Raw genomic sequence first — 27495 nt, forward strand, 5'->3', positions numbered from 1 at the left:
GCCAGCACGGAAAGCTCTCTGCCAAGGGCCTGTGAGATTTTCATGGTCCTAGGAAAATGTTTGAAGCCTGAAAAAAAAAATTGGCTCCAAAACACAGGGAAAAACTACAGAATCAAAATTAATAAATGTTTAATTAAATGTGTGCAAAACAGAACATGATGTCAGCCAGTCAACTACAATTTGGCTTTTATCTGGTCATATATAATTTACATGGGATGTATGATGTAGCTGCATTTTAATATGCTTGATAGATGTGGTGCCCATAAAGGTCTTAAAACAGTACTGCCCAGGACGTGCAACCTAATTTTCCTGGCCCTCAGTTTCCCTTCTCTAAAATGGGAATGGCACTTGCCATTCTGCTTATACATAGCCACTGGGGTAAGGATGAGGGAGGAAAGGTAGCAACGGCTGGCATGTGGGTTTGATTCCCAGCCCTGTCCCGGACCTGCTGTGTGACCTTGGGTAGTCTCTCCACCTCTCTGAGCTTTATTTTCCTCCTTGTTGTGAGCATTAAATGAGTGTGATGGGGCAGGGTGCAGTGGCTCACGCCTGTAATCCCAACACCTTGGGAGGCCGAGGTGGGTGGATCTCTTGAACTGGGGAGTTTGCGACCAGTCTGGGCAACACAGTGAGTCCCTGTCTCCACACACACACACACACACAACACACACACACACACACACACACAGACACACACACACACACACACACACAGACACACACACACACATGCAATGAATTTAAAAATAGTTTATAAACTATAAAGGGTGTCCATAGAGGGAGTAGCGTACACTGGGCAGGGGCCGCTGGCTCCTTCTCACCACCAAGCAACCTCTCTTGAAACCTCCTCCAAGAAGTCCACCCTATCCCACATCCCACTCTGAAATGAAGTTGAAAGAAGCTGATCTTCACCCAAGGGAAGAACACCACACCTCAGGGAAGGGAATCCAGATTGGGGGTGGTGTACATCTCATCTTCTCCAAAATTATCCCCAGGCCAGGTGTGGCGGCTCATGCCTGGAATCCCAACATTTTGGGACGCCAAGGCGGGAGGATCACTTGAGCCCAGGAGTTCAAGACCAGCCTGGGCATCACAGAGAAACCTCATTTCTACAAAAAATTTAAAAATTGGCCGATGTGGTGGCGTGTGCCTGTAGTCCCAGCTACTCAGGAGGCTGAAGCGGGAGGATCGCTTGAGTCCAGGAGTTTGAGGCTGCAGTCAGCCATGACTGCACCACTGCACTCCAGCCTGGGTGACAGAGTAAGACCCCCTCACTAAAAGACAACAAAATCCCCAGTCTGTCTGTGTCTCCTCTGCTACAACCTGTGCAGGCCACAGTCATCTTGCCTGGGTGACCACGTCAGCCTTCTGTGTGGGCTGCCCGCATCCACTCCTGCCTCCCTACAGTCCATTCTCCACATGGCAACCAGCAGGATATTTTTAAAACTTGTCAGATCATGTCATTCCCCTTCGCAAAGACTTCCAAGGGCCTCCCATCACACTTGGAATAAAACCCACGCTTCTCCCCTCGGCGTGCAGGCCCTAAACCATCTGGCCCTGCCTGTTTCTCTCACCTCATCTCAAACCACTGTCCCACTTGTTCCTGACACTCCAGATGCGTTGGGGGGGGGGGGGTCCTAAAACTCAACCAGACTTGTGCCTGGCTCAGGACGTCTGCACTTGCTCTGCCTGGAATACCCCTTTCCCAGATCCTCCCGTGGCTGGCTCCTCATCAGCTCACACCTTCTCAGAGAGGCCTCCCAGGCCACCCTTGCCAACTCACTCTAGTCTACCACACCCCCCTGTCTTATTTTTTTCTTAACCTACACTATGAAATCACCATTTATTTATTTATTTTCCATTCTCCCACTGTGAATCCACGAGGGCAGGGATCTCGTCTGTCTTGGTCACGCCCGTGTCCCCAGCATCAGTGCCTGTACAATAGGCACTGATGCATTATTGAGTAGGCACTGACTATGTGCTGAATGAATAAATGTGAGTATCTGTGTGCATCTCCCTCCTGACCTTACAGGGCTCTGGGGTTTCTCTGCTTGAAGTTGCAAAGAGCCAGGACACCTCACAGGCTCCTCCTGCCCTTGCTGACTCATTCTTGTCCTTCTTTCAACAGGAAGCCCTCCCTGATGCCCCTCTAGCCCAGTTAGGCCTCACTCTCTCTAACAGCTCTCAGGCTTGAACTGCGTGAAGCCTGAAGTGAGCCAGACACTGCAGTCCGTGCTGTTAACCTAACAGGCAACTTCTGCTGTCCCCATTTTATAGATGAGGAAACAGAGGCCCTCAGTCTGTTTGGAATCTAACTTACTGACCCCCCAGTCTTGTGCTCAGAGAAGAAGCTTGTCCAGGAAGAAACTGGAAGAGCAGATGAGTGTACATCTCAAAAGTGTACAAGTGGAAGCAAAAAAGCCACACCTAGCGAGAAGAGTAGAAGCTAGAGTATGAAATCCCTCCTGTCAGGGACCCAAAAACCTGTCTCTTCTGAACCTCACTGCCTCCGTGAACAGGTAGCAGGGTCGAGAAATTAATAGGAGCTCATTCCCTTCTCCCCAGGCCCATCCTACCCTCCTCACAGAAACTTTCCAGTGTCTCCCAGTCCCCCAGAGTTTGGGGGCTTCTCTCTAATGGGCAGGAGGGGAAAAGGACGAAGGGATCCCATGTTCTTGAGAAGCCACGAAGCTTCTGGCAACGTCTGCATCACCTCATCTCTCTCCTGTTCTTTGTTCCTGAGTCACCCCAAGTCTCTGGTTCTAGGTCAGAGTTTCTGGCCTGTACCTCAGTCCATTCAGACAGTCAAACCTGGGCCCAAGCCTGGACTCATCCCTTTGACCTCAGACCTGAGTCATTGTCTCTGTGGCTCAGATCAGCCTGTCTATTGTGTCTGTCCCTTGAATGCAGGGCCAGCCTATTTATCATTCCTGCATTTCTGTCAGGAGTCTGTTAGTCAGTCAGTCTCACCCTGGAATCCTGGCTCAGTCCCTGGCTCAGTTCCAAAATCCTGGAATCCTGTCCCTTGGACTGTGGGTCACATAGTCTCTCAGATATTATGTCTGAGTCTCTCAGATATTGGTCTGACCCTGTGATCCTGGGTCAGCCTGTCTGCCTGCCCTTAGAGGCCAGGGGCTTCAGTCTCTGTCCCCTGGATGCCAGACAGCCTGTCTATCCTGTGAATACGAGGTCTGCTTTTCTGTCTGTCTTGATACTGGGTCCGCTTGGTGGTCTGTCTGTCTGTGTCTTGAATGCTGGATCTGTTTGGTGGTCTGTTTGTCTGTCTGTGTCTTGATACTGGGCCTGCTTTGTGGTCTGTCTGTCTGTATCTTGGATGCTGGGTCTGTTTGGCGGTCTGTCTGTCTGTGTCTTGGATGCTGGGTCTGCTTGGTGGTCTGTCTGTGCCTTGGATACTGGATCTGTTTGGTGGTCTGTCTGTCTGTGTCTTAGACGCCGGATCTGCTTGGTGGTCTGGTTGGTGGTCTGTCTGTCTGTGCCTTGGATACTGGATCTGTTTAGTGGTCTGTCTGTCTGTGTCTTGGATGCTGGGTCTGCTTGGTGGTCTGTCTGTCTGTCTGTGCCTTGGATACTGGATCTGTTTGGTGGTCTGTCTGTGTCTTGGACGCTGGGTCTGCTTGGTAGCCTGTCTGTCTGTGTCTTGGATGCTGGGTCTGCTTGGTAGTCTGTCTGTCTGTCTGTCTGTGTCTTGGATGCTGGGTCTGCTTGGTAGCCTGTCTGTCTGTGTCTTGGATGCTGGGTCTGCTTGGTAGTCTGTCTGTCTGTCTGTGTCTTGGATGCTGGGTCTGCTTCGTAGTCTGTCTGTCTGTCTGTGTCTTGGATGCTGGGTCTGCTTGGTGGTCTGTTTGTGTCTTGGATGCTGGGTCTGCTTGGTGGTCTGTCTGTCTGTGCCTTGGATACTGGATCTGTTTGGTGTTCTGTCTGTGTCTTGGATGCTAGGTCCACCTGGTGGTCTGTCTGTCTGTGTCTTTTAGTCCCTCGACTGCTTGGTCCATCTGCTGATTTGTTGCTCAGCTCGTGGCTTGGCGTGACTGCCAGTTTTCCGGCCATCCTCCCCTGCCTGCTCCTCCTCTCCCTGACTCTGGGTCTCTCTCTGTCTGTCTGTGTCTCTCACATCCTCAGCTCCTCCATCTGTCGGTCTCAGCATTTCCGAGTGTGTTCTCGCCCCTCCCCACTCCCCCTCACAGCTCTGGGCCAAACACACAGCAGCTTCCAGCGGCTCCCCCGCTGCCTCTCCATCCAGGAACCACCCTCATTCTGGCTAGCTCCCTAGTCTCAATGCGGGCCAGGGTCTGCAGACCCCTATAGAGTGAACAGAGTGAGGCTGGGAGGCAGATGGGAGAGCCAGGGCTGATGGGCAGGGGCAGGACATCCCCCCAGCTGAGCCCACAGTTAGTCTGTAGGTCTGCAGGGGGACAGTGTGCAGCGGTTACTAATGAGGATAACAGCCCACATTTACTGAGTCCCAACTGGATGACAGGCTGTGCTGAGACTTTTTATACATATGAACGTATCCATCCCTCTTAACAAATCTTTGAAGTGGGGACTACCATTATCCTTATTTCACAGATGAGAAACGTACCTAGAAAGGGACCAGGACTTGTCCCAAGTCACACAGCAAGTTAGTGCCAGATCTAGGACTCAGCCCTGGCTCTTCATGGCCTCCTGAGCCAGAGCAGGGATGAGGAAGGACAAGTCTTATCCCATGGGATTCCCCTGTTGCCTCAGCTGCCTACGTGGCAGCTTCCCTCGTGTGGAGGGTGTGTGGTACGGCTGCCCAGCAGGATCCTGATAGGACTCCAGTAAGACACGATGGACCTCAGGTTTCACTTGGGATTATATGGGTTTAGAGAAAACTGGGAGATGGGCAACAATAGTAAGTGGAGAGTCAGGAGACCAGGGTGATTCCGGGAAAGCTCAGCTCCTCGATGGGCCTCAATCTTCCTCTATAAAATGGGCCCAAGTAACTGATTCTTGTCTACTTCTTCCCTGGGGTGCTCGCTTCCATCCTTGCCCTCTTCAAGCCTGGTCTTCACACAACAGCAGGGGGATCTTGTAAACTCCTAGGTCAGGGCAGGCCACTCCCCACTACTTGTTTTTCTTTTTTTTTGAAATGGAGTCTCGCTCTTGTCACCCAGGCTGGAATGCAGTGGCATGATCTTGGCTCACTGCAACCTCCGCATCCTGGGTTCAGGTGATTTTCGTGCCTCAGCCTCCCGAGTAGATGGGATTACAGGCATGTGCCACCACGCCTGGCTAATTTTTGTATTTCTAGTAGAGACAAGGTTTCACCATGTTGGCCAGGCTGGTCTCAAACTCTTGACCTCAAGGGATCCACTTGCCTCAGCCTCCCAAGTGCTGGGAGTGAGCCACTGTGCCTGTCCACTCCCCACTATTTATTTATTTATTTATTGAGACAGAGTCTTGCTCTGTCACCCAGGCTGGAGTGCAATGGCATGATCTCGGCTCACTGCAACCTCTCCCTCCCGGGTTCAAGCAATTCTCCCTGCCTCAGCCTTCCAAGTAGCTGGGATTACAAGCACCTGCCACCATGCCTGGCTAATTTTTGTATTTTTAGTAGAGACAGGGTTTTGCCCTATTGGCCAGGATGGTCTCAAACTCCTGACCTCAGGTGATCCGCCTGCCTCGGCCTCCCAAACTGCTAGGATTACAGGCATGAGCCACTGCGCCCGGCCCCCACTACTTTTAAAATTAACTCTTCACCATGACCCTTGAGGCCCAGGAGGACACAACCTTTGTCCCTCCCGGGGACACTCTCCCACCACCCTCCCTCTCTCCCATGCTCCAGTTCCTGCTTCCTGAACACACCAAGCTCACTCCAACCCCAGGGCCTCTGCCTAGAATGGTCCTCACTAACGCCTGTCAAACTCTCATTCTCCCATCTCAGCTCAGTGTCACCTCTTCAGAGAGCTTTCCCAGCCGTCCCCCTCACCACTGCCTGTAACCCCGCAAAGCACTTCTGCAGCCCCTCTGGTCACTTTCTGTCATGTTACCCTGTTTTTTTAAGTAACACATATCACAACCTGAAACCATCTCATTTACTTGTTTACATATTTATTGCCTGTCTTTCCCCTAGCACTGCAGGCTCCATGAGAGTGGGGACCATGTTTATGACTGTGCCTAGTGCCTGGCACATCGTTAATGCACAGTCATTTGTTGAGTGAGTGAATGAATGAAGAGAGTGAATATACTTTATAAACTCTGCCTTGTAAACTCCTTAAGTAAAAGTAGCCAAGAACAGAGGGAAAGAACCCAGGTGAGAGAGTCAGGCCTGGGCTCAGATCCTAGCTCCATCTGTTACTGACTGTGTAGCCCCAGGCAAGTTGCCTCCCCTCTCTGGACCCATCAGCCCAATACCCATTTACAGGGTAGCTGTGAAATCAGAAAGTAGTAATGTGTGTAAAACGCCCAGCTCAGTGTTGGGCACTTGATCAATGGAAGGTTTCAAGGAGCTTTTTGAATCAGAAGCCCCATCAGTAAGAAGGAAGTTTGGTTTCTGGCACAGCTGAGACCCACTCCTAGGCTGGCTTTCCCCTGGTGCTCGTCGAACCTGTCCCCAAGGGACACTGGGTCAGAAAGCTCCTTTGGGACAGGTTCTCAGGGCAAGTATTCTTTGGGGTCTCTGCCTGCCCCCCAGAAAATAACTACCACTCATCAAATACCTTTTATATGTACTTTGCTAAAATCCTCACTGTAGTCTTGTGAGGTTCGTGGACATAATCTCCATTTTCCAGATGAGGAAACTTAGTGTCAGAAAAGGGAAGGTTCATTTGACATTTATTCACCATGCATTTTTTTTTTTTTTTTTTTTTTTTGAGACAGAGTCTCTCTGTCGCCTGGGCTGGAGTGTAGTGGCTCGATCTCAGCTCACTGCAACCTCCACCTCCTGGATTCAAGTGAGTCTCTTGCCTCAGCCTCCCGAGTAGCTGGGATTACAGGCATGCGCCACCATACCCCAGCTGATTTGTGTATTTTTAGTAGAGACAGGGTTTCGCCATGTCAGCCAGGCTGGTCTCGAACTCCTGACCTCAGGTGATCCACCCACCTCAGCCTCCCAAAGTGCTGGGATTACAGGCATAAGCCACCATGCCCAGTCCACCAAGCACTTTTGAGTACCTACTGTGTACCCCAAACTGTGCTAAAATGGCTCGTGGACACAATGGTGTGCAAGACAGATCCAACCCACTGGTGGAACTCAGTTTAATGGGGACCTGAAGATTAACTAAATCATCATGTAAACATGTAACAACAAGCATGTTCCATGGGCTCCAGAAATGCTCCAAACAGAGGTCCCTGCTTCAGCACTGTGGATGACAGTGCTATTGGAGGAGAGCCAGGCCCAGCTTGGGAAGGGTATGGCAGTCAGGGAAGGCTTTCTAGAGGAGGTGACTACTGAGCCATGATCTGAAGTAGACATAGGAGTTAACCAGGTAAAGGAGGCAGAGAAGGGAGCCTCTGGCTGAGGAAACAACATAGGCAAAAGTCCTGAGGTGGGAGGGAGCGGTAAGTGGTCAGAATGGCTGCTGTCAGAGAAGGAGGGAGAAGGAGGGGAAGAAAGCACTTCATGAAGTGGAGATGTGAACCATGGTGAAGTATTTGGTCTTTATCTTTTGTTTTTTATTTGTTTGTTTGTTGATTTGTTTTTTAGACAGAGTCTCGCTCTGTTGCCCAGGCTGCAGTGCAGTGGCACGATCTCGGCTCACTGCAACATCTACCTCCCAGGTTCAAGCGATTCTCCTGCCTCAGCCTCCTGAGTAGCTGGATTACAGGTACATGCCACCATGCCTGGCTAATTTTTGTATTTTTAGTAGAGACAGCGTTTTGCCATGTTGGCCAGGCTGATCTCAAACTCCTGACCTCAGGTGATCCACCCGTCTCAGCCTCCCAAAGTGCTGGGATTACATGCGTGAGCCACCGTGCCTGGCTGGTCTTTATCTTTGTTGTTGTTGTTGTTGTTGTTGAGACAGGGTCTTGCTCTGTTGCCCAAGCTGGAGTGCAGTGGTGCCATCTCAGCTCACTGCAACCCCTGCCCTCCGGGTTCAAGTGATTCTTCTGCCTCAGGGCCATCCCAAGTAGCTGGGACTTCAGGCGTGGGCAACTACACCCAGCTGATTTTTGTGTTTCTTTTTTGTAGAGACAGGGTTTCACCATGTTGATGGGGCTGTTCTCAAACTCCTGACCTCAAGTGATCACCTCCCTATGCCTCCCAAAGTGCTAGGATTACAGGCATGAGCCACAGCACCCGGCCTTTTTTTTTTTTGAGACAGAGTCTCACTCTGTTACCCAGGCTGGAGTGCAGTGATGAGAGCACAGCTCACTGCGGCCTCGACCTCCTGGGCTCAAGCAATCCTCCCACCTCAGCCCCCTGAGTAGCTGGGAACATAGGCATATGTCACCATGCCAGGATATATTTTTTAAAATTTTTAGTAGAAATTAGGTCTCTCTATGTTGCCCAGGCTGGTCCCGAACTCCTGAGCTCAGGCAATTCTCCTGCCTTGGCCTCCCAAAATGCTGGGATTACGGGTGTGAACCACCATGCCCGGCCTGGTCTTTATCTTAAGAGTGATGGAGAGCCACAGGAAGGTTTTAAACAGGGAAGTGACAAGATTAGATACCACTTCTGCATGTTAGAGGAAGCATCCTGGCTGTGGGGAACAGATTGCAGGAGGACAAGGGTGAAAGACAGGAGACCAGTTGCCAGGTGAGAGGTAAGTATGGCCCGGACACAAGGGAATAGAGTCTAGAGCCATTAGAGAAATGACTTGCCCAAGGTCACGTGGCCGGAAAGCATCAGAGTTGCATCCCAAACCAGGGCTGGCCGACTCCCCCATTTCACCATGGGGCATGGGAACCCAAATCTGGTCTATGGGTTCTCTAGGAAACATTGGGTTCCCAGCTATATAGCCTCCTCACCTGCAATGAAGCCCCAGAATCTTTTGTGGGGGGTTGGGAGGATGGCCCTGAGGCCTCCTCCCCATCTGCCTACCCCTTAATGTTGAGTGCTCCTGCAAGAATACAAAATAGGACCTTCCTGGGGTTGTCAGCCAAATGAGTCATAAATGTCAGTAAAGAATGTGATTTTACACGTTTGGCTCCCATTTCATGTGGTGCTGGGAGCTGGAGCTGGGCTGTCTCCCTCCTCCTTAGCAGCCCCCTACAGAGTCACAGCACCTTTTTTTTTGTTGTTTTTTTTTTTTGTTTTTTTTTGTTTTCTGGGCTAAAGCCAAACATTTCCCAGCCACTAATTTTAGGCCCTAACTGAGAAGCTGAGACCCTCTCCCATCCCACTCACCCTCATCAGCTCCCAGCCAGCGTCCCTCTTTTGCACAGCAGAGGAATGGGCAGCCCCTCTTCAACAAAGCATTTGGGGACTAGGTTCTGGCCTCCCACATCCCTCACTGTATGAGTGCAGCCAGCTCTCCTCTCCTCTCTGGACCTCAGTTTCCCCATCTGTGAAATGGGTGCAGAGCAGAGACTAAAACCCAGGACCCCATACTCTAGCCCAAGGCCTTTTGTTCCCCCTTTCTCTCTTTGCTTGATATCCTCATGTGGAGTTGGTATGTCATAAGCCAGTGGGGGAGGGGGTTAGATTCCATCCTCCTGATGGCATCTGAAGGTATCACGGGAACAAGGCAGGGAGAAAACATCACTTCTATCTGCCCCTATTCTGGGTGTGAGATTCTACATGGTAGCCAGGGTCTCAAATGCCAATGCTTAAAGGGGCTCAGCTGCTATCATTATGAGGGACTGGGGAACTATGTGGCCTGTCTACAGAGGCAGCCGCCTGTCAGTTACAGCCAACTGATGCCGTGGGAGAATATGAGCCCAACATGGCTGGAGTTTCAATTTTTCAAGAATAGGTGGATATTAGGATATTTATGCAAAAAGAAAAACAAGGGAAAAATCTCAATTTGGAAATGTTCACAACAAATTAAAGAAATACTATATGAATTTTTAAGAAATTAGGCTGGTGTAGTGGCTTATGCATGTGATCCCAGCACTTTGGGAGGCCAAGGTGGGAGGATCTCTTGAGCCCAAGAGTTCAAGGCTTCAGTGAGCCATGATTGTGGCACTGCACTCTTGCCTGGGTGGCAGAGTGAAAACTTGTCTCTTTAAAAAAAGAAAAAGAAAAAAAGAAATCATAATTCCATTTTGTAGGTGTGATAGCAGTATTACATATTTTAACAATTTTTTTTTTTTTTTTTTGAGACAGAGTCTCACTCTGTCGCCCAGGCTGGAGTACAGTGGTGTGATCTCAGCTCACTGCAACCTCCGCCTCCCAGGTTCAAGCAATTCTCCTGCCTCAGCCTCCTGAGTAGCTGGGACTACAGGTGTGCGCCACCATGCCCGGCTAATTTTTGTATTTTTAGTAGAGATGGGGTTTCACCATGTTGGCCAGGCTGGTCTTGAACTCCTGACCTCAAGTGATCTTCCCACCTCGGCCTCCCAAAGTGCTGGGATTACAGGCATGAGCCACCAGGCCCAGCCACTTAGCGATGTTTTTGAAGTCTATCTTTTTAGAGATGTTTGAGATTTGCTTGAAAATAACATGGAAGGGAAGGAAATGGAGTGGGGCCTGCAACTATGCTCTCCAACACCTACATGTTCAACACTTGCCATGTATGATTATTTAGATTTTGATTAACTACAAGTAAATAATTACAAGTAAAGAGTTTAAAATTTAGTTCCTCAGTCATACTGGCCACATGCCAAGTGCTCTATAGTGGCTACTATATTGGATAGTGCAGAGATAGGACATTTTCATGACTGCAGAAAGTTCTACTGGATGGTGCTGCCCTAGATAAAACGAGGTTGGCCAGGAATCAATAATTGTTGAAGAGAGGTGGTAGGGGATCATTATCCCATTTCCTCGACTTTTTCATGTGTTTAAATTTTTCTGTAATAAAAGGTTTTAATAAAAAGTAGGAGAAGAACCAGAACAGTGGCTCACGCCTGCAATCCCAGCACTTTGGGAGGCCAAGGTAGGAGGATCACTTGAGCCCAGGAGTTCAAGACCAGGTTGGGCAATACAGTGAGACCCTGCCTCTACAAAAAAAATGTTTTAAAATTAGCTGGGCATGGTGGTGTGCACCTGTAGTCCTAGCTACTCAGGAGGCTGAGGCAGGAGGATCGCTGGAGGCTGAGGCAGGAGAATCGCTTGAGTCTGGGAGGCGGAGGTTAGAGTGAGCTGAGATTGTGCCACTGCACTTCAGCCTAGGCAACAGAGCGTGATCATCTCAAAAAGCAAAAAAAAAAAAAAGTAGGAGAAAAAGTCCTTTGCGGACCAAACCAACACTCTTGAGGCTGGATTTGCCCATAGGCCACTGACTTGCAACCTGTGGTCCGGTGGTTAAACATCATAGAAGCAAGTATCATAAAGTCCCAAGGATAGAGCTACAGACACTTAGAACTAAGGGGCTTTAGAGATCATCTAGTTTATCCTCCAGACTGAAGCAGGAGTCCCTGCTACAGCATCCCTGCCAAAGTTAGCCACTTCCATCTGGACACCTCTGCTGATGTGGAGTTCACACCCTCGGGAACAGCCTGATTGACAGTGTGTTCTTGCTTCTATTCCAAAGACTGTGCCTCCCTTTACTTTGAGTTCGCATCTGCCCTCACACTATCTCTGGAGCCATAGAACAACTCTCCTTCCTTGATAGGGGGTCAGTGGGTGAGAGTTAGGACCCCTTATGCCCCTGTCCTAACCCCATCTTGTTACTAAGCAAGTAAGATGGGCTGTGACTTGGGCCAATAATAATAGTCATTGTAGTAGATGTTTTCGGGGGATATACTACGTGACAAGCCCTGTGCATTTACATTATCTCAAGACATCCTTATAAGCACCTTAAGATGTGGATACTATCACTATCCCCATTTCACAGGTGAGACAGGAGCTGTGGCTGGTGGAGCAACTTCCCCAGGGTCACGCAACTAGGATGTCATGGCTCCTTGATCTGCGCTGGTGCCCCAAGCTCTCAGCTACTCTGCTTTCTTGTCCAAGTCCCAGGAAAATTCACCAGAATTCTGAAGTTACTTTACAGATGGAGTAACTGAACCCTAGGTGGCGAAGTGACTTGTCCAAGATTCTGATCTCAAAGGTTCAATCCAGTTCACACCAACATTTATTGAGTACCTACTGCATACAAGGAACTTGACTTCCTCCATCTCCTAAGTCAGCCACATCTGTATCATTCTGGGAACTCAACCCAGGGTTGTTCCTATTACCTCCTCTTTCCTTAGCCTTAGGCCGTGGATAGTTTTAAAGGCTGTGGATGTAGGCCTAACAGACCTCAGTGCTGTGTCCACAACTGCAGAAAGCTCCCACATTCAGCACCCCGCACTTCATCCACAGACCCAAAGCCTGCTTCAACTGGCTTCATGTTACAAGAACCCACGACAGACCTCACCAGAGCTGGCTGGGTGCAAGACCACCAACAGTCACAGAGGATCTACTCTGGGCTAGTCACCATGGGAGACAGAGAGAAAAAGGGACAAAGCCTCAACTCCCCAGGGGTTTGTGATCCAGTGGGAAAGCCAGCCAGGTGGGTAGATGATCACAACAAAATGTGATCAGAGCTGTGGGGTAAAGAGGAATGGGTAATTGTGCCTGGGGAGGAAGTCTGAGGGGAAGAACCCAGAATGTTAACAGTGGGGACTTTACATTAAAATACAAATTTAAAAATACTTTTCTGGCCAGGTGTGGTGGCTCACGCCTGTAATCCCAGCACTTTGGGAGGCCGAGGCAGGTGGACCACCTGAGGTCAGGAGTTCGAGACCAGTCTGGCCAATATGGTGAAACGCCATTTCTACTAAAAATACAAAAATTAGCTGGGTGTGGGGGTGGGCACCTGTAATCCCAGCTACTCGGGAGGCTGAGGCAGGAGAATCGCTTGAACCTGGGAGGCAGAGGTTGCAGTGAGCCGAGATCGAGCCACTGCACTCCAGCCTGGGAGACAGAGCAAGATTCTGTCTCAAAAAAATAAAAATAAAAATAAAAATAAAAATAAAAATACTTTCTGATATTTTTTCTTGTGCTTCTCTAAACAATACATGATTGATTGTTTGTAAGAATACACTTAACTAGCAGAAGACAGTATAGCTTGGTGGTTCCACATGTGGGTTTGGGAGCCTGACCTCACGGCTTCAAACCCTAGCTTTGCTCCTTATGAATTGGAAGGCCACTCTTCTCTGTGCCTCAATTTCCACATCTGTAAAATGGGGCCAATAATGCTAGCAAACACTAACTGAGCACCACTATGTGCTGAGTACTGTGCAGAGCACATATATATTAATTGAATCAGTCTTCACAATGGAGACCTGGGTAGGGATTGTTATGATGCCCATTTCACAGATGACAAAGCTGAGGTCCAGAAAGGTTAAGTGACTTGCTCAAACCCACACAGCTCTTATGTGGCAGAGCCAGGGTTTTGGGTCTACAGTTCTTCTTCATCCTTGCAGTGTCTACCTGGCAGGACTGTCAAGAGAAATGATCGAATCTAAGTCTTAATAAACAGTAAGTATAATAAATTTCATTTTTTATACCGATTTTTAAAAAATAGACGAATTTATACATGCATTTTTTTTAGCTAATTAAAAACCAGAGGCAAAATCTTCAAGCAATGCAAGAAATATCTACTTAGTAAGTGGAAATCTCCCCTGACCCCATCCCTCCCAACCCAAGAGATAATGAGCAGAGGGGAATCTCTTTATGCCTTTTCTGTATTGCCTGAGGTTTCAACAAGAATGTATAGCTTTTTGATCAACAGACAAAACAGCCAAACATTTTCCACTTTAGAACAATGACTTTTGCCTGGTTGAGGGAGTGGGAGGTGGTTTCTGGGGGGCAGAGGGTAGCATGTGTGGGATTTGTTCAGAGAAAGCTTCTTAGAAGAGGTGGCATTTGAGCTCAGCCTGGAAGGACGTGCAGAATTTCACTGGGAGGAGACTGGAAACTGGTGTTTGGTGTTGCTGGAGGAAGGACTGCAGGCAGTGGAGAGCAAGGGAGTGGGGAGCAGGTTGTCATGTGGGTACAGCAGGGAGGAAAGACAAAAGATCAGGGGGCAAAGGGCCTCAAAGCCAGGCTAAAGCACAGGGACTTGCTCTAGGGACAGAGGAGAGCCATCGCTCTGCCTGCAGGTGGAGGCCGGATTGGGGTTTGGGAGTGATAACTGGAGGCTGATAGGATTTCCCAGGGGGGGAATTTGGATGCCCTAACAAAGGCAGGGTGGTGAACAGAGAGGCCAGAGAAGATCCCAACCATCCTCCCTCCTCTCCCCAGGGACCTGCGCCCCAGCTGCTGGGTTCAAAACCATTTCCTCGCAGCCCTCCGCCCTCCGCCCTCCCACTCCCCAGAGCTTCTCCTGTGTGGTCTTTATAGATCAAACAGGGGACGCTGGGCCCAACCGCCGCCGCTGTGTCTGTTAGGAGCAGCTCTAATGGTCCATGGCAGCTGGATGGGCAAGGGGAGGAGGCAGGGTAGGGGTGGAGAGCCTTCTGGAAAGAGGTCTCCCAGGAGGTGAGTGGTGAGGCCCAAACTGGAACAACCCTACAAAGGCAGAGCTGGGAGGAACCTCATGGATGGTCATTGAGTCCAGGGGGCTGTAAACAAGTGTCAGCTGTAGGACAGATTATTCAAAACGAAATCTTAGACATGTCATAAAAGAGACATTCAGAGATACTTGGGTTAAAATGATGGAGACAGGGCTGTAAAACACAGTTTGAAAATGATGGAATCCAACCCCTGACCTGTTTTACAAATAACAATGGCTAATGATCATTGTTGAGTGCTTCCTGTGTTCCAGGCACTGCGCTGAACACTAAACATTACTTAATTTTCTACTACCTCAAGCCCCATGCGATAGGTGCTATTATTAGAGTGTCCATTTAGCAGATGAGAAAATCAAGGCACAGACAAGTCATGCCACTTGTCCCACATCACAGAAAGTGGCAGGTGCAGGATATGGCTGATTCCAGAGAGTGGATTCTGAACCATTAACTCTGGCCCCAATGGAGACACTGAGGACCAAAGAAAGAAAGAGGTCGCATTAGCTCAGCTTGAAGCAGACTCCCACCCCTGTTGCTACAGCTCAATCCAGTCTCCATTGTCTCTCTCCTGCATTTTTGTAGCAACCTCCTCATGCATCTTCAGGCTTACTCTGCCTCCCTCCAGTCTATTCTCTCTCTTTTTTATTCTTTTTCTCTTGAGATGGAGTCTCACTCTGTCACCCAGGCTGGAGTGCAGTGGCGCACTCTCGGCTCACTGCAACCTCCACCTCCGGGTTCAAGCGATTCTCCTGCCTCCGCCTCCCGAGTAGCTGGGATTACAGTTGCGTACCACCATGCCCAGCTAATTTTTGTATTTTTAGTAGAGACGGGGGTTTCACCATGTTGGCCAGGATGCTCTCAATCTCTTGACCTCGTGATCCGCCTGCCTCGGCCTCCCAAAGTGCTGGGATTACAAGCGTGAGCCACTGCGCCCGGCCCCTCCAGACTATTCTCCACCCAGCAGCCAGAGTGGATATTGCAAAACACAAGTCAAGATCATGTTCCTTCTCTGGCCAAATTCTCCTGGGCTCCCCATGTCATGAAGAGTAAAAGCCCTAGTCCTCATCATGGCCTCTGAGGCCCTGCATGACCTCGCCCCTGCCAATCTGTCCACCAGCATCTCCGAACATGCTCCCCTCACTCTATTTCTGCCACACAGGCCTTCTCCTTGCCCTTCCCTTTTCCTTTGCCTGCAAAACCCTTCCCAAGACCTCTACACAGCTTGTCCTCACCTCATGCAGCCCTTTGCCCACATGCCACCTCCTTGGAGAGGTCCACCCTGACCACCCTATCTCAAAGAGCCACACCTTTCCCTGGCACTCCAGTAGCTCCCTGCCCTGTTTCATTTTTTTCCCCATAGCACTTATCACGATCTGGCCCAGGTATTATATATCACGTATAATATATATCATAGTCTATTTTTCTATTGGTTCCTTCATTAGGCTATTGAGCTCCAAGAGGGCAAGGACATTGTCTTGTTCACCACTCTATTCCCAGCACTTAGAACAGTGCCTGGTATACAGCAGGTGCTTAATAAATGTCTGCTGAATGCAGACATAAATGGATGACTGCCATGTCATTATGGCTTCAAGGGACTTCAGGACCCCCTTGCTGTCCTGCCACGTGCTCCGTGAACAAACCTTTGTTCCACAGGGAGCAAAGCCCAAGCTAATGCACTAATCATTGCCAGCAGTTTCTGAGCATTTAACGATGGAACGAGCCCTTTGCTGAACCCTTACACATTATCTCATTAAACCTTGAAACAACCCAAGAGGCGGGTGGGTACAATTATGGTCCCTAGTTTACAACGGATGAGAGATTATTTGCCTTGTCAAGGTCACATATAAGAAGTAGTAAAGTCCGGATTTAAACTGAGGACATTTGAATCTAGAGTCCGTGTTCTCAACCGTTATGCCAAGAATGTAGTTTCCCAGAGGGGAAATCCAGAGCCTGACGTTCACTTCCAGTAGGTCACTAACTCATTCCAGAACTTCTCTGTCATGCAGGGCTTCTTAGGTGACATAGAGTGCAGTGTCCGGGCCTGCGCATAGAGAGGGCATTAGAGGGAGGGCCCCCAAATCCCAATTGCCTAATTTTCTCCCCATTTGGGGGTTCCCAGATCCTGAGAGCCTGGCAGGAATCCCATGTCAGATCATCTCCCACTAATTGGCTTAGCAAACCATGCTTATCTGGGTGAAGCTGGGGCCCATTGAGTTCAAGATTAGGAAAAGCAGGATTCATGGCTTACTGCTCTGCTGCCTACAGGGTCAGAGGGGACAGGGTTAGGACTTTAATTGGCTTAAGAACCCTGGGCAGTTTAACAGCTCAGAGAGTTTAAAGGGAAGGGAGGGATGAAGATGCAGGTTGGTGTCCAGGCCACAGCCAGTTTCGTGCCCCGCCAGAGGATCTGTTTGCTGTTCTCTCAGAGGTTCAATCTCTCTGTGCACAAAGACATTGTTCTGGCATCTCCCAAAGTAGCCAGTGTGTGGTGTAAAAGATAGAGCTAGGTTTGGGACTGATCACCTTTCCTCACTTCTCAGTGGGTGACTTTTGGACAAAGTTCCTTATCTGATAAATGGGTATATCAATAGTCACCAGGGGGGAGGGTTTCAGAGTAACATGAGATCACATGCCTGAAACACTCACACAGGGCCTGTGGGGACACAGTAGGTGTGCAGTGTCTGTGTATGCTTTCTCCTGCTCTCTCTCTTCAGAGCTTCATTTTATGTTTAAATTAGTAATAAAATCTTCTGTGTGAAAAGACCTTATCAATTTGAAGAGCTAAACCAGAGGTTACAAAGAAGACAGGCTAACAAATATGTTTCCTTTGGTTGACACTATTTTTAAACATTTTAATTAGTAGTTAAATTTTGGAGAGTTCACGGAAAAATCCCAATTTCCCATTTCTCTTGGGAAATCAAGACTGGGTCCACGATTTCTCATGGCATGATCAGCTGGAGCTTCCCTTTTCCTCGAACACTACTTGCCCCCGAATGTCCTCTTGTCTAACACCCCTCGTATCTTATGGTCTGTTACCTGACCGGGTCCTCAAAGCATTTGAATTTTTAATTCAGCATTTTACAAGTCTCAGAAGTTGAAAAATATCTTCACGATTATAATTATTTTATTCAGAATTGAGGAAATGGGATCAGGAGGTGAGTGACTGCCTAGCCTTCTAGGTGTGATTCTGGAGGACTCAATCACACATCTCCCTCTTCATTACCCCAGGCCCCACCACTCAGAACATCTGTGGGAACATCTCACGTGGTAAGCAAATGTGCTTAATTTCGACGAATGCCAGCCCCTGCAGCTTCTCTATACCTTCTCTGGGTTTTCCCTCCATTTATCCAGGCCCTTAGCCATTTTCAAATCAGAGATTTTGGGGGCAAGGGCCCAGAGGCTTTTGCTTTGGCAATAGACCCAGAGTCAGAATTTCAGGAATGGGAAACTCTTAAGGTCATCACATCGAATCTCATTTTACACACAGGGAAACTGAGACCCAAAGATGGAAAGAGCCTTGCCCAAGGTCACCCAGCAAACTATAGTTTACAAACTAGGATAAAGATGTCAGCCTCCTGACCAGACCACCCCCGAATCCAGCCTTTTCCCCACAATACACACTGTTCCCATCCTCACCCACATAGTTCAACTCCCTGCCCCTCTTTTCACATTCTTATCTCAGTGCAACAGAAGCCCTGACTTTCTATCACACTGGAATCTTGGAATCTCAGATTCATACTTCTTTAAGCTTGAGGGACACTTTTGTGGCAGAATTACAAAGTGGATAAATTGAACTCAGGCTTTAAAGGCAGAGAGCCTGGAGTCTCAGCTCTTCAAGTTCCTAGCTGTGTGACCTTGGACAAGGATGCCCCCTCTCTGAGCCTTCATTCCCTCATCTGTCAAATAGAAATTATAATGCTAACCACATGACAGGATGATTAGAAGGGGTACAGGACATAAAGCAGGTAAAAAGGCAACCAGTAGGCTTGGCACAAAGTCAGTGTTTAATAAAATAATTGTTATAGAACTGTAAATTAGGGCTTTCATGTCTAAGTGAAATAGTACAGATATGATCAAAGGGAAGGATGGACAAATTAGAGCATATAGACTCTTCCTAAATTGTTACAGGATTGATACTGCTAGATCCAATTTTTTTAAAGGGAAGCTATGACTCCGGGTTTTTAAAATACTATACAAGCCACACAAAACACTTCCACAAGCCACATTCAACCTAAGAGCTATTAGATTGTTATCCTTACAAACTTATCTCATCCCAGCCTCCTCATTCTGCAAATGGGAGGTAGTAGAAATAGCTAGTCCTTTTATCCATAGCCAAGAAACCATAGAGCTGAGGGGATCCTTAGCAATTCTAGCTACTCCCCTGAGACTCCACACTCATGGCCATTTTTGCCCTATTTGAGGGAAACTCAGTTTATGCTTAACAAAGAAGAGAAGTATTAGTTTCTTGTAAGTGGATTCTGAATGGGGGGATAGCCAGTGAGTCGAGGGGTATCTGGCCCACTTTAGGCTGAAGGAAAAGGGGGATAAAGCTTGGCTACCAAGAATAGGAAGTTACCATTTCAGAATCTAAAAATATCTTTCACCATCTGTCCACTCGGGCACAGAATGATAAATGCAGATTAGTTCCTGGATGTAGACATGAATATTTTTATGTGTCACGCTAATAATAATAACACCACCTTGTGTGGATAGTGCTCCGCCCCCCTTTTCCCCCAGGGTAAGCTAAGTGGAATATACACATCATCTTGGCAGGAATAGATAGGGAAACAAAGGCAGAGAGATTCGACAACACAACAAGAGTGACACAGCAAGTGAGCAGTTGGGACAAACCCTAGGAGTCCTGTTTTCAACCCTCAGCCCCAAACTGAATCTTCTGAGTTAGGCAGAATGTGTTAACAAGTAGCAGAATAAATATAACAACAGCAGTAATCACCCTTTATATCTCTAGAGTGACTTTTTCCATGCTTTCCCCACACTCTTAAAATGTTACAGCCTGCAGGGCCCTCATGCAGACCTCTCACCTGACCATCCCAACAGGTAAGAATAATGCAATGATAAGACAATGCGATAAGAGGAGTAGGGATTCTCCCTCATTTCACAGAAGAGGAAACTGAGGTTTGGAAGGAGGAGAGCGGCTTGCCTAAGATCATATAGTAAGCAAGTTCATTCTGTTAGAGCACAGAAGGCCCTAAGCTACTAAATAGCAATTCGGAATCAAGAGGAGCCCTAGGTTTAGAATTCCTCCTCTCTCCAGTTAACTCAGTGCAGCAGGCACCCTCAGTCCTGGCAGAGGAAGAAGACTGAAAGTGGGCAGCTTGAACAAAGCCTCAGTTTTGCCTTACCAGTTTGGGATTAAAGGGCAGCCAGTGGCCACCTAATCTCAGATTCAAGATTCCAAATCCCCTTGGCCCTGTTGGAAGGGGAGGACCCTTAGTTGGGGCAGAGGGGGGTCATAGGAAGTAGAAGAAGCCTGAGGGCTCCCCAGTTGGGTCCAGCATATCTTTCTCCAAAAAGTCCAAGAAGTTTAGGCGGGATATTCATTTAGCTGTCTCAAATTCTGTGACTCTCCTTGCAGGTTGTGAATGAGCTGCAATTCTGAACTGAGGATCTTTGAGAGCAGGAAAGGACTTCTGAGATCCTTCCTGAGCCCAGGCTTGGCACTCAGGCAGAGAGGAGTGGGTTATGGCAGAATGGGGCCCTGTGGTCCTGTTTTAAGTTTCACACTTATCTTCATGAGCCCCGGGTCCTCCCCACTCACGCACACCCCTGAGGATCTCTTTCTCTCCTTTCTTGAACCATCCCCTCCCCTCTCAAAGGCCAGGTCAGACCGGATGGCACTGGGGTTGGTCAGGGCTTGGGGGCAGAGGTCAGGGAGGAGCTGACTGAGAAGAAATTAGAGCTGCAATGGGGTGGGGAGGGGGCGGAGGTCAGGACAGGAGGGTAGCCCGGAAAGGTCAGATCAGGGCTGGGACGTCAGGTAGCCCTTCGCCACCCCCACTCCTCGGGCTCAGGTCCCTCCACCTGCGCTTCTCCTACCTCCAGACCTGGCCGAGCTGCAGGAGGTGGACGAGGGTCTGCAGCAGCCAGATGCAGAGGCGGCAGCAGCGGCGGCGGTAGGCGCTGGCCGAGGAGGGCTCAGGCTGAGGACACGGCTCGGGGCTGCCTTCTTTGGTCCGGAAGGCGCCGGCGCTGTCCTTGGTGCTGATGGCGGCTCCGCCGGCTACGCTGTCCTTGGTGCTGACGGCGGGTCCCGGGGACCCTGAGGGCTCCGAGTAGTCGTAGACGAACCAGCGGAAGCTCAGCAACTGCACGACCAGCGAGGGCAGGAGGACGAACAGCAAGGTGAGGCTGAAGTAGGTGTGTTCATTCTGCAGGTAGTAGGAGGCCGCCAGCCACAGGTCCGTGGCACCGTCGGAGAAGAACACGAGCAGCGCGCACAGCACCCAGAAGCAGTCCCGCAGCTCGTAGCGCGGCCCCGGGCCGCCCGCCCCGACGACCCCCGGTGGCCCGGCCGCCGCCGCCGCCTCCCCGCGCCCACTGGCACTGCCCCGGGCTCCACCGGCCGCCCCCTCCGGGTCCGGGCCGGCCGAGGCCGCCACTCCATCCGACTTCGCGGCCATGTTGGCGGAGAGGGAGGCGGGGAGCGACTTCCGGGCGGCGGAGGGGGGTGCGGCGTGGGGAGGACCCTGCGCAGGCGGCTCCTCTTCCTCCTTCTCCTCTTCTTCCTCCTCCCCTCCACTTCAATTATTCATTCTCCTAGGCGCCGCCCCGCCCCGCCCCCACCCGCCTGAGCTGCGGCCGGAGGGGGGCAGCCCCCGGGAATGCGGAAGCAGGGGAGGGGGGGCGCACCCCAGGTCACCCTCTCCCTCCTACCTCGGAGGCGCGGGGCTCCAGCCCCATGCTTTCTGTCTCTCATCTCCCCCCGGACTGCACTTCCTTCTTTTTTCTTTATCGCCTCCCCCTTCCCATTCTCTCCACTTCGTTTTTCTCCTGTGTTCACCTCCAGTGGCCTGGGTCTAACGGGGGGTGGGTGTGGGTGGGTGGGGGACTTGGAAGAAAGGAGCTGGGGGACTTGGGCGGGCCCCTCAGTAACCCTTTAGCAGTCACTCCATGCTAACGCTCATTTCCAGTTTCCTGAGTGCTCACATATTGTTCCATCCCCTCCTTTGATCTTGAGAGGTCCCCTTTTCTTATTGTCTTCGTTTTGAAGCTGAGAAAGCTGCAGCTCTGAGTTGCTGTCTCTTCCTTACTCTCCCATTTGCCTCTCTCGGGGACTGCCTTCATCTGGCTACAGCCCTAGTAGAGTAGGGGGAGGGAAGGGGACAACATCCAACATCAAGAGGAAAGGGATGGGAGGAAACACCGGGTGGAGGAAAGAGCAAGTGCAAAGGCCTGGAGGCCTGAGACTGCAGGGCAAATCTTCAAGCAAGTCTGGATCTCAGATCCAGGGGAGTAGAAAGATGGGGAAGATAGGGCTGCAGAGTTCTGAGGATGAGATCCTAAGGGGCCAGAAGGTGGCCTTTATCCAGCAGGCAATGGGGAACCACTGCAGAATTTGAGCAGGGGATTTATGTGGTCACATCAGGATTTAGAAAGAAGACCCAGCAGCCAGAGTAGAGAAGCGATCACAAGGAAGCAGCCTGGGGCTGGTGAGACCAGAAGGAAATTATAGCAGTAATCTATGAGAGGGGGTGGAGTTCCCACATATCCTGGATACCCCAAGCTCGTCTCCCATCTCTGCCTTTGATCGGATTGGATGTATCCAGGCATTTATTATACAAACACCCATATAGTAGTGTCTCTTTGCCTAGCACTGTCCAAAACACTACAATTACTAACTCATTCTACCCTCACAATTTGTGAGCTAGCTCCTTTTTTCCTCCCATTTTACAGATGCAGAAACTAAGTCACAGAGAAATTAATTTGTTCAGGGTGACACAATTAGGAGCTACAGCCAAATTCATGCCTATCATCTGGCTCCAGAATAGGCTTTGCTACCCTTCAAGGGGAGGGAGAAAGGAGGGGCAAAAGGTAGGGGGTGAAGAAAGAGGAGCTGAGGAAGGAAAGTGGGAGAACCAACCTGCCTCAGAGTGGCAGGGAAGAGAGGATGAAAGGAGACAGCTGCCCTGGGTCAGGAAGGAGAAGCCAACTGCAGTCCTGCAGCCTGGCATCCTTTTCATGCCCAGGGACTGTTTTGGTCTCAGCATGCTTAGGAGGTTGGGGTACCAGCTGTTGCCCAAGGCTGAAAACAGAGGGGAAAGAGTTAGGGATTAAGGGAGTTTTCCAGGATGGATTCAAGGCTGACAGCCCCCTATTGACAGGCATGTTTAGTGAGCAAGAGTGTTTGTGGGTCAGGCTGGAAGGTCTGAATCCCAGTGTAATTTAGAAAGGAGTATCTCTGCTTTTTCTTTCTCTCCCATAACCCTAGGCAGAGAGACTAATGAAGTGCACAGAGCCCTGGATGGTAGCGGGCAGGGGAGAAACTCTGGCCCCAGCCACCCTGAGGGTCCTCAGTCAGTTCTTGTATGTGTCTGGATCTCTTCCTTTTCACTGGTGTCTGGATAGGATATGGCAAAGTTAGAGTCCCACTTTTGGGCCCCATCCAAGTGAAGGCAGCCTCTCTGCTTCCCATGATGCTCTATATCCCAGGATTTGCCTATTCAAAGAGGCAGCAGAAGACAGGTTTTTAGGTCTGAGACTCCACAGCCAGGAAATCTGGGTTTAAAACCCATTCATCGGCCGGGCATGGTGGCTCACGCCTGTAATCCCAGCACTTTGGGAGGCCAAGGCGGGCGGATCACGAGGTCAGGAGTCCGAGACCAGCCTGGCCAACATAGTGAAACCCTGTCTCTACTAAAAATACAAAAATTAGCCAGGCATGGTGGTGCATGCCTGTAGTCCCAGATACTTGGGAGGCTGAGGCAGGAGAATTGCTTGAACCCGGGAAGCGGAGGTTGCAGTGAGCAGAGATCAGACCACTGCACTCCAGCCTGGGCAACAGAGCGAGACTCCATCTCAAAAAACAAAAACAAAAACAAAAACAAAACAAAACAAAAACCCATTCATCTCTTCCTGGCTCCATCACCTTGGGCAAATCACTTAATTTCTCTTAACTTCAGAGAAAAGTAAAATGAGAGAGATAACCAGTGCCTTCCTTCTAGGGCTGTGGTGAGGATAATTAAAGCTAATTATTAGACTAAGGTGATGTCTCCTGCAGGTAGCCCTCCTGGCTCCCCCACCCAGCCATGCCCTGCTCCTTATCTCACAGAGAAGTCTCCCTGACACAACCCTGTTATGAGCTTCCATAATATCTTTGTTTTTTCCTTCTTAATATCAGCACACTGGCAATTTATCTTTGTATGTTTGCTTGTTCAGAATTACCTGGGAGCTTCATAAGGGTTGGAACAATTCATCTATTTTCTTCACCACCAAATCTCCCAGTGCCCAGTGCTATGCCGGGCACTCAATAGGTATTCTATAAAAATCATTAAGTGAATGAATGAATGAATAAGTGAGTGAGTGATCACCCCTATAAATTCTGAGGCTGGGCATGGTGGCTCATGCCTGTAGCCCAGCACTTTAGGAAGCGGAGGTGGATGGATTGTTCAAGCCCAGGAGTTTGCGACCAGCCTGGGCAATATGGCCCCATCTTTACAAAATATACAAAAATTAGCTGAGTGTGGTGGCATGCACCTGTAGTCCCAGCTATCAGAGAGGCTGAGATGGGAGGATCACTGGAGCCCAGGAAGTTGAGGCTGTAGTGGGCCATGACATGTCTCTGCATTCCAGCGTGGGTGACAGAGTGAGACACCATCACAAAAAAAAAAAAAAAAAGAACAGGTTCTATAGGTTCTCCCCATTTTATAAACAAGGTAACTTATTCAGACAAGGGCAGTGACTTATGGAATTATTAAGCCTTTCTGTGTGTCACGAGCTGTGCTAAGAACTTTACTAATACCATCACATGTTATCCTCAAACCAGCCATTTTTCAGGTAGAAATTGAAATTCAGGGAGGTACTGTCACAAGGCCATTTGTTAGGAAGTAGCAGAGTTGGCATTCAAGAACTCTGCTAAAAGTTCAGGTGACTTGGGGGAGTGACAAGGAGAAGGATTTGAAGTGTGGATCAGGTATGGGGGTGACCCACCTGTCTGGGGTATTGTACAGGGGACTCTACCCTGAAGGGGTTTGGGCTGGTGTGTTCTGAGTGGCCCACCAGTTCAGAGTCAGACAAAAACCAATAGGAGTGCACAGAGGTGATGTTCCAGTGGTGGGGGCCAGGGTGAGATCAGCTTGGGCAAGCACTCTGTAATAGGATGGAGCGAGGCAAGTTCAAGGGCTGAGAAGAGGCTGAGTCTGTCTGGTGTGGAGACAGAAGGTGGCCACAGCTGGTCAGAACTGGAAAAGTCCTTTGGGATTTCATCCAGCTCTCCAAGCTCCTCTCTCATTTTACAGGCAGGGACTCTGAGGCCCAGAAAGAAGTCCCATATTTTGCAAGTGGCAGGAGCCAATCTGGGAGCCTTTCCCTAGTCCCCCACATCCCTGACCTTTGTTGGGAATCACTCTTTATTGTTGCCTAGGCTGGAGTGCAGTGGCGCAATCATAGCTCACTGCAGCCTCAAACTCTTGGACTCCCACCTCAGCCTCCTGAGTAGCTGGGACTATAGACACATACCACCATGTCCAGCTAGTCTTTAACATTTTTTTGTAAAGACGAATTTCACTTTGTTGCCCGGTCTAGTCTCAAACTCCTGAGCTCAAGCAATCCTCCCACCTTGGCCTCCCAAAGTGCAGGGATTATAAGTATGAACCACTGTGCCTTGCCAGGAATCACTTTTACAAACAGACCTCATCACGTTTCCTTGCTTAGCCTTGCTTTGGGATCCTGCTGAGGGTTCAGCTCTTGCCTACTGCACCCTCTGCTTGAACCAGCTCCTAATAATCTTCCTTTAGTTCCGACTAAAATATTTGCACCTGTGCAAACTATTCATGAGAACACTGATACAGCATTGTTTATAAAAGCAAATAGTGGGAATGACCCAAATGCCCATCAGTGGGAGACCAGCTAAATAAATCATGAGACTTCTGACAATGCGATGGCGTGTAGCAGCAAGCTCTCTATGTCCTCATACAGAAAGACCTCCTCAGGGAAAAGCAAGGCAGAGAATAGGGAATGAAGCTAGGTGAAAAAGGGAATAATAATCTATATTTTTATGTGTTTATATATGCATAAAGAAACTTTGGAAATTTACATGAGAAAATAAAGAGATTACTGAAGGGGGAACTGGGGAGAAGGGCAGGCAAGGATGGGAGACTTCATGATATATGCCAATTTATGATTTCTTTTTGGAATCATGTGCATATATTTACTTATTAATAAAATAAAATAATAATAGGGACAGCTGCTACTCAGCTCCTGCTGGGTGTTGTAATTGGGAATGAGTGGTCAGTCTGGTCAGATTTTTTAATTATTCAAGAGAAGTCAGAAATCTGGATTTTACTGTAAAGTTCCTTGATTTTTAAGCATTGGCTCCCAACTTTTCTCAAATGCTTCTCAGGCCAAATAAAAAAGCCAGCAGGTTAGACGCGGCCTGAGGGTAACCAGCTTTCAGCCTCAGCCCTAATAGCTTCCTGGAGTCCTCAGCACCCCAGGTTACTGAACCCCTGTGGGCAGCTACAGGACTGAAAAGTGTCTTGCCCTACCCCTCTTTTGCCACCCTCCAACCCATGCCCCTTGGAGCTGTGACATGTGGGGCTTTTAACTCAAGATCTGGAAGGCAGAGCAGGGTTATCAACTCTCAGATAATTCCCTCCCCCAGGGCCCTGCAGGCAAGGCCCAGCTGCTCCTGCCGCCCACCCATCTGTCCCTGGGAGGTGGGGACAGGAGTGGGCTGGCAGGGAGGGGTGGGCAGGAGTCCCCGATCTAAGCCTCAGATCACTGGGTCTGTTCAGACCCAGAACCCAAGGGGAGAAACCTGGAGATTGTGAGAAAAGAAAAACAGTGTGACTGGCTCACCTAGTTGATGTGTTCTGAGGTCGTTCACCAAATTACCAAATCCCAAAGCTGCAAAGGCCCTAAAGGAACATCTTGTTCAACTCCCATATTGGACAGATGGGGACACCAATCTGTGCTCCTCACCACACTGCCCCAGGCTTGTCACCTCTCTCCAGGACAACTGGATTGCCCCTGCCTCCTCGCTGGGTTCCCTGCAGCCCCTCTTTCCTCTCCTCATGTTCAATCTCCACCTTCAACCAGAGGGGCCTTTTAAAAAGGGAAATCTCATGAGGTCCCACATCTGCTTAGAACCTCCGACTGCTTCCTGCCTCACTTTGAGCCAAAGTCCTCAGCCCTGTGTACATTCTGTCTCCTGGCCCTTTCTCTGACCTCATCTCCCACTGTCTTTCCCTTGCTCACTCTGTTCCAGCCACACTGGCTCCTTTAACAAGCCAACCTTCTTCCTTCCATGGGGCTTTTGTTCCTGCTGTGCTCCCAGGTATTCACAAGGCTCCGTCATTCTCCTTTCTAAAATGTTGCCTCTTCAGAAGGATTTTTCTCGATCATTTCTCCCATTCCCCTATGTTCTCTATCCTTTCACTTGCCTTATTTTTCATTCATAGGATTGATCACTACCTGATATTATAATACATATTTATTTGTTTCTTGCCTAAAATGTAAGTTCCATGAAGGCAGCAGTCCTGCCTATCTTGTTCACCACTGTATCCTCAGCGCTTAGTGGGGCCCAGCATATAGCAGATGCTCTGTGTGACAGAAAAGGGCACCACACTACAATTCAGGTAATAGCCAGTCCTGGTTCTGCCATTATTGCGCAGGTGACCTTGAGAACTCGCCTCTGTAGGCCTCAGTTTCCTCATTTGGAAAAAAGGGAATCAC

The 27495-nt window shown here is 49.4% G+C and overlaps 1 protein-coding gene across 1 annotated transcript in view; it reads right to left on the reverse strand.

Annotated features, from left to right (window-relative positions):
- XKR7 (XK related 7) overlaps positions 1–21224 on the reverse strand; it is a 28658-nt gene extending 7434 nt beyond the window's left edge. Inside the window, exon 1 of the mRNA XM_032141877.2 lies at positions 20641–21224. Within this exon, the coding sequence (XP_031997768.1) occupies positions 20641–21224 (584 nt within the window). The remainder of the gene's footprint in view (positions 1–20640) is intronic.
- Between the last annotated feature and the right edge of the window lie 6271 nt (positions 21225–27495).

This window comes from Hylobates moloch, unplaced genomic scaffold, assembly GCF_009828535.3.
Source record: "Hylobates moloch isolate HMO894 unplaced genomic scaffold, HMol_V3 SCAFFOLD_21, whole genome shotgun sequence".
Lineage (NCBI taxonomy): Eukaryota > Metazoa > Chordata > Mammalia > Primates > Hylobatidae > Hylobates > Hylobates moloch.